The 5459-nt window shown below is 34.5% G+C and overlaps 1 protein-coding gene across 3 annotated transcripts in view; it reads right to left on the reverse strand.

Annotated features, from left to right (window-relative positions):
- Nucleotides 1–4156, reverse strand: part of LOC125651567 (dihydrolipoyllysine-residue succinyltransferase component of 2-oxoglutarate dehydrogenase complex, mitochondrial-like) — a 23320-nt gene extending 19164 nt beyond the window's left edge. For 2 of the 3 annotated variants that reach the window (XM_048880222.2, XM_056166232.1), the window contains exons 1-2: nucleotides 4025–4156; nucleotides 625–652 (exon numbers count right to left, since the gene is read on the reverse strand). In XM_048880222.2, coding sequence (XP_048736179.2) covers nucleotides 625–652; nucleotides 4025–4114 — 118 coding nt within the window. In that variant the 5' untranslated portion in view covers nucleotides 4115–4156. The remainder of the gene's footprint in view (nucleotides 1–624; nucleotides 653–4024) is intronic. The other variant, XM_056166233.1, reaches the window with a different exon arrangement.
- Nucleotides 4157–5459: the final 1303 nt, after the last annotated feature.

The raw sequence follows: 5459 nt of genomic DNA on the forward strand, positions 1-5459 counted from the left end.
ATTCTTTCATTTAATCCAAAGTACTGTTAATCAAAAGTCTGGGAGATGGAAATCAATAGTTCGGGAAATCTAAGATGGGGGGGGGGGGGGGGGGGGGGGGGGGGGGGTAAAAAGAACTTTTGAAAGCTCAATTTGTGACTGTCAGCCATGAATGTATCTGAAAAATGTACTCAGCGTGAAAATAAAATTTAAAATAATTTTATAAATCATAAGATATTAAGCATGTTAAGGAATTGCACTATATCGTCATAATTGCTGATTTCCTTTTAAAACATGGATGAAAATATAAACATCATTGGTCTATTCCTTTTCGATTTAAATGGCTAGCTGAGTATAGCCCAGAAGGTTAGAACAGAGACTGCTTAACTGTAGATTGCGGGTTCGAGTCCAGCAGGGGTTTTAATTTTTTTCCAGATTACTTTCTACTAAAACTGCATTCTTTGACAAAATAAAGTAAATTTCAGTTTTCAATTTCAGAATATTGTTGTAAATATCCTCCACTTTTCATCGATCTATATTAAATTTCTCTGGTGTAGCATTCCTCCTTAAAGCAACGTGAATTTATACAGACAGACAGTACAAGATGTTGGGGTGGGGCATAAAGCAAGAAGAAAAAATACTTGCCAAGGGCATGATGCATTTGTCTTGAGCTCTGTAAAGAAAGATTAATACAGTATTTATTACCGACAGTTGCATATAAAGATGGGTTAATACAGTATCTATTACTGAAGATTGCATATTGTAAAGAAAGGTCAATACAGTATTTATTACTGACAATTGCATCATTTTCTATACAAGTTATAATTCACTATGATGAGTAACTCTCTAAGATTTCTAATATGACACAATAGAAATTTTTCAAGATCATCATTAACACGATTGAAATGGAAGGAGTTTGAGAGATTAATGTCCAAAAACATGATATGGCCATGTTTGATTAAGACAAATTTGACCTTCAACTTTATGAATGACATTGATCTTGAAATCTCTATTTTGTATAGTTAAATAGTTTAATATGTCCAAGGTTTTAATTACAGACAGAAAGGCAGACAGACCAAAAACACCATGTAAAAATTTTCACATTTACAGAAAAACTATCTTTTTCTGAAGATTTGACATCAATTGGTTTAAATGTTGAAAACAGGCAACATGTTAACTTCTGTCATCCATGTTTGGGAAGATTAGGATTCTTTATACCAAAGTGGTGAGTCATGTGGCACAGTCATCATGAGATCACTTAATTAAAACTCATTGTCCGAGTCGATGTAATCCACTTATCTAATAGAAAATGCAAGTAAACCTGTAAAAGATTTATTAATACAGAATATCGAAACTGTAACATTTTGGAATTCTTCAGAGAAGGAAGTTATGAAATTTATGTGTCACTTTGGCAGCTGTTGTATACAAATTAGTGATGGCTAAAGACAATCATTTTTTTATGATTAAAAACAAATATCTGCCTGATAAAACTATCACATTTCAGAATGTTGTAAGCGAACCATAAATATGAGTTATTAGATAAAATTTCTGAAGGCAACACAAAAACCATCGGGTATTTCACCTATCATATGTAGACATTTTCTCAGTTTGTTAGATTTTCTCAAGTCATTGTAACTGACTGCTATGCAATGGTATCACAAAAATCACATCATATGCATCAATCACCAGGCACATTACAACAGGGGAGAGGGGGGTCTGTTAACACATACCCCATAGCTTGACAATTTATGTAATTATTACACTGCAAATTTATGAAATGCAAGTCCTGTACTGAAGGGTACCTCCTCTCCCCTCCATGATTTTGAGGGTTGGGCAGAACTATTTTTTTCCCCTGCTTGTCAAGAATTTTCAGACAAATGTGAAGTCAACTTTTTCTCCATCTGCCTCCCACCTGATTCCACTTTCAAAAACAATGCTACATGCCTGAACTCACTATAATAAACAATGCTACATGCCTGAACTCACTATAATACCAGATAGTTACGTTTACTTCTTAACCGAAACACAGAAAACGTGCTCTCGTTGGTCATACTATATATCAAAATCACAACAGCATTTGAGATGAAATAATCATTGGTTCCATTATTTCATATTATGTGAAAATATGTACATGTATATGCTATATTTTCATTTGGCGTTACTGTCTAATTGTGTACAGTTTTCATCTCTGACACTTGGAATTGTTTTTATATTTTCTATTGTGTGTATCTGACAACCCCGGATATTTTACACGTTTTATGGAAGTACGTCACAAATGCATCATTTAGCAGGAATATCACATCCCAAAAGTGCATGGTAAATGCAAATATAAAGTCAGCGATATTTTGTTTAATGTTTTTAAACTTCCGTCATCTGTGTGGTTACTGTTGACAGCGGACTAATGCTAGTAGTCTTCAGATCACAAGTTCCGAGTCCCTCAGAGGTTTTTATTTTTTTCTTAATGATGTATATCAACATTCACAATTTTCTGCTACGTGACACAAAAATTTCAAAGCTCTAACAATACAACATATTACGTCACACACACATATATATATATATATATATAGATATAGATATAGATCTTTCTTGACTATCTTCGTACAACTACCAGTATATATGAAAAGGTTAAAACCAAAAGGGATTTCATTTCTTTTTCTCAATGATTTTACCATTGAAATTGCATTTCTATTTCTTTTTTATAGTTAATTTTGTGTCCAAAATTCCAAACCTACGAGGGAGGGGGAAATATACATACATACATTTATCAATTAAAATTCATCCATTTAGAGAAATTGAAAACAACGTATATAATATTAGAGCAGGTAATGCTTGGTTGGCAAAAAGTAAAAACTTAATTGTAATCGATAATTTCAAGAGAAATTTGTTTGCTTTTGTAGTAGTTAGGGCTATATGGATCATGGATATCAGCCTGGGTAGCTCAGTGGTTTGAGCACCTGACTAGTAAAGCAGGGGTCCTGGGTTTGATTCCATGTCCAGCGACCTCTACTACAGTTTTCGACAAATGGTGATTTAACCAAAACCAACACACGCTTACATGTATCTTATTCATCTCACAAAGTAGCAAAATCTCAACCGGAAATTGAACTTTGTTTATATTAGGACTTGGATTGATCGGGGAAAAAAATGTTGATCAGACAATTACGGTAGCCAAATGGGCGATGAGAACAGAAATTCGGGGTGCCCACAAGCAAAGTATAGTCGCCAATGCAAGTGGGCGAGCAGTAATTTGGAACCCTGGAAATTACTGGATCAGAAAGAACTTTGAGATGGCTGACAATAAAGGAAGAATTTTAGAGTGTTTTGAATCAAAGTTTAGAGTAAAAACTTGCTTCACTCCTTGTGTTTTTTATTAGGGGTGATATTGTATATACCCCTTATTATAATCTTGGCTGCGATCAGCAGTATCACCTCAGTGCACATTAATTGTTAGAACCGGCTGAAGCTGAAAGTAAATTTCGAGACATGAATTATGAAGGACTGTTCCGAGATTCAGTGAAGGCGTCAGTCTAAATATTCAGCCAAGCTGAATCTCAACCAAGATTACCCTTACTACAGACAAAATTACCAGTTCCAATGAACATAATTACTGATTATAAGGCAATTAGATCTACAAATGAAATTTCAAAACTTATTTTTGAATGAAAATAACTATCAATGATATTCATTACATACCTTAGCGATTTGTGATAAGATGTAATTTCTAACAACATTCGGGAATGTTTATATTAATGAGGAAATTCGGGATTCTCAAAAACCAGTCTGGTTCACATTATTTGATTCACCTTAATGCGAGGAATAATATTTCCGCATATTAGGATTACAGTGTTATCTTTACTACTTGAAACAAAGGTAAAATGATTAGACCAAACACTGCAAAAAATATTTGCAATGCAAAGTACTTGAAGAAACTAAGAGTAAGAGCCAATGTCATTCAAAAGAAACCGTCGTTTACTTGAATGATCAGTTCTGCTTGTAGTAATATTGTTCTTATTGAATAATTATGTTTTCTCAAAGCACATACCCTGATTGCATGGTTTAAAGCATTATAACCAGAAAACCTTCGAAATATTTTTGGCACGACGCGTCGTCCTTGCGTCAACATGCCAGCCATTTTGGGTGCCGACTAAATACAGGAAAGCACGTTATCATCAATAAAACCATCGGTACGAGTTATCCCTCGTTGCTCCGTCACTAAATTTGATCATTGGTATAGATCATCGACTAAGAATGTGAAATATGTTTAGTGTAACATCGAAACAAACCATTTTAACGTTATGGGGGTGGGGGTGGGGGGGGAGGGGGGGGGGGGTAGAAAGATATTTTTCACAATGAAACAACGTGCTGCGGTCGCCAGGGTTAAAGGCAGCCTTCAAACAGTCACTTAACTCATGTCAGACAAAATAATATTTTTTAACATGTATTGTTTTACAGGTGGTAGATTAACTTTCTGATAAAATAATTTTCATATTCAATTCTATACTGTACATACACACACACACAATCCCCCTTCCTATCTTGTACAATGTAAGTCTCACAATATGAATATCGTACATACATGTAACGATATTGTATGATTTAGACTTCTGACTGTATCACTGAAAAAGTATTTTCGGACGCTTTTTGTAACACCTGTTAACATAATTAAGACGGACAGATATTGGGGAACATGTGCTGTTGACAACGGGCTCAATTTGTTTAATATATCCTGGAATATGACACCGTTTCCGTGGGACCGGTAACAGCAAACAATCAAAGTTAAAATAAAAACTCTAGATCTATACAGTGAAATAGACAAAAACGTGTATTTCTCATTTATTATGTATCATCTTTATCTCCCCTCCTCCTTCTTTAGTAATGTGCGGAAGCTATTAATTTATTAATGTATCGAAACCACGTTATCAATTAAAATGACATTTTTTCTCATTATACTGTTAATTACATTCCCTACTCAAACGTAAATTTGGGCCAAAAGGTAGTAATCTTGACAAGAATATTTATATATCATATATTTCCCTAGTGGGAAAAAAAGAAGCATTCAAAGTACATATATATATTATGTTATTGCCCCTTGTGAGTCCTTAATTGGTCAATAAATCATATCATATCATATGTATCCCTGGTCTATTTGCATAATATCGTTGAATATCTTCACTCGTGATGCCAGCTATTTTGGAACATTCGTATTATTATTTTTCATCAGTAGGACCTTTCTAAACTTCAGAACAAAAAACATTACAGTGTGGTTTATTTCCAGTGCTGCATCCACGTGCACTGTCAGGTGGCGTGACAGACTCATTCAACGCCAAAACCGGGAACAGGGATGTGTCATACACTTCTACAAAAACAAACTTTTGTATCTCTTATCTTGGAACCACTCATATTTTATCCATTATCTTTTTTTATCCATTACCTTATGTAACTACGACGATAATAGGGGGGGGGGGGGGGGAGCATTG

This window comes from Ostrea edulis, chromosome 5, assembly GCF_947568905.1.
Source record: "Ostrea edulis chromosome 5, xbOstEdul1.1, whole genome shotgun sequence".
In the NCBI taxonomy this organism is placed as follows: Eukaryota; Metazoa; Mollusca; class Bivalvia; order Ostreida; family Ostreidae; genus Ostrea; species Ostrea edulis.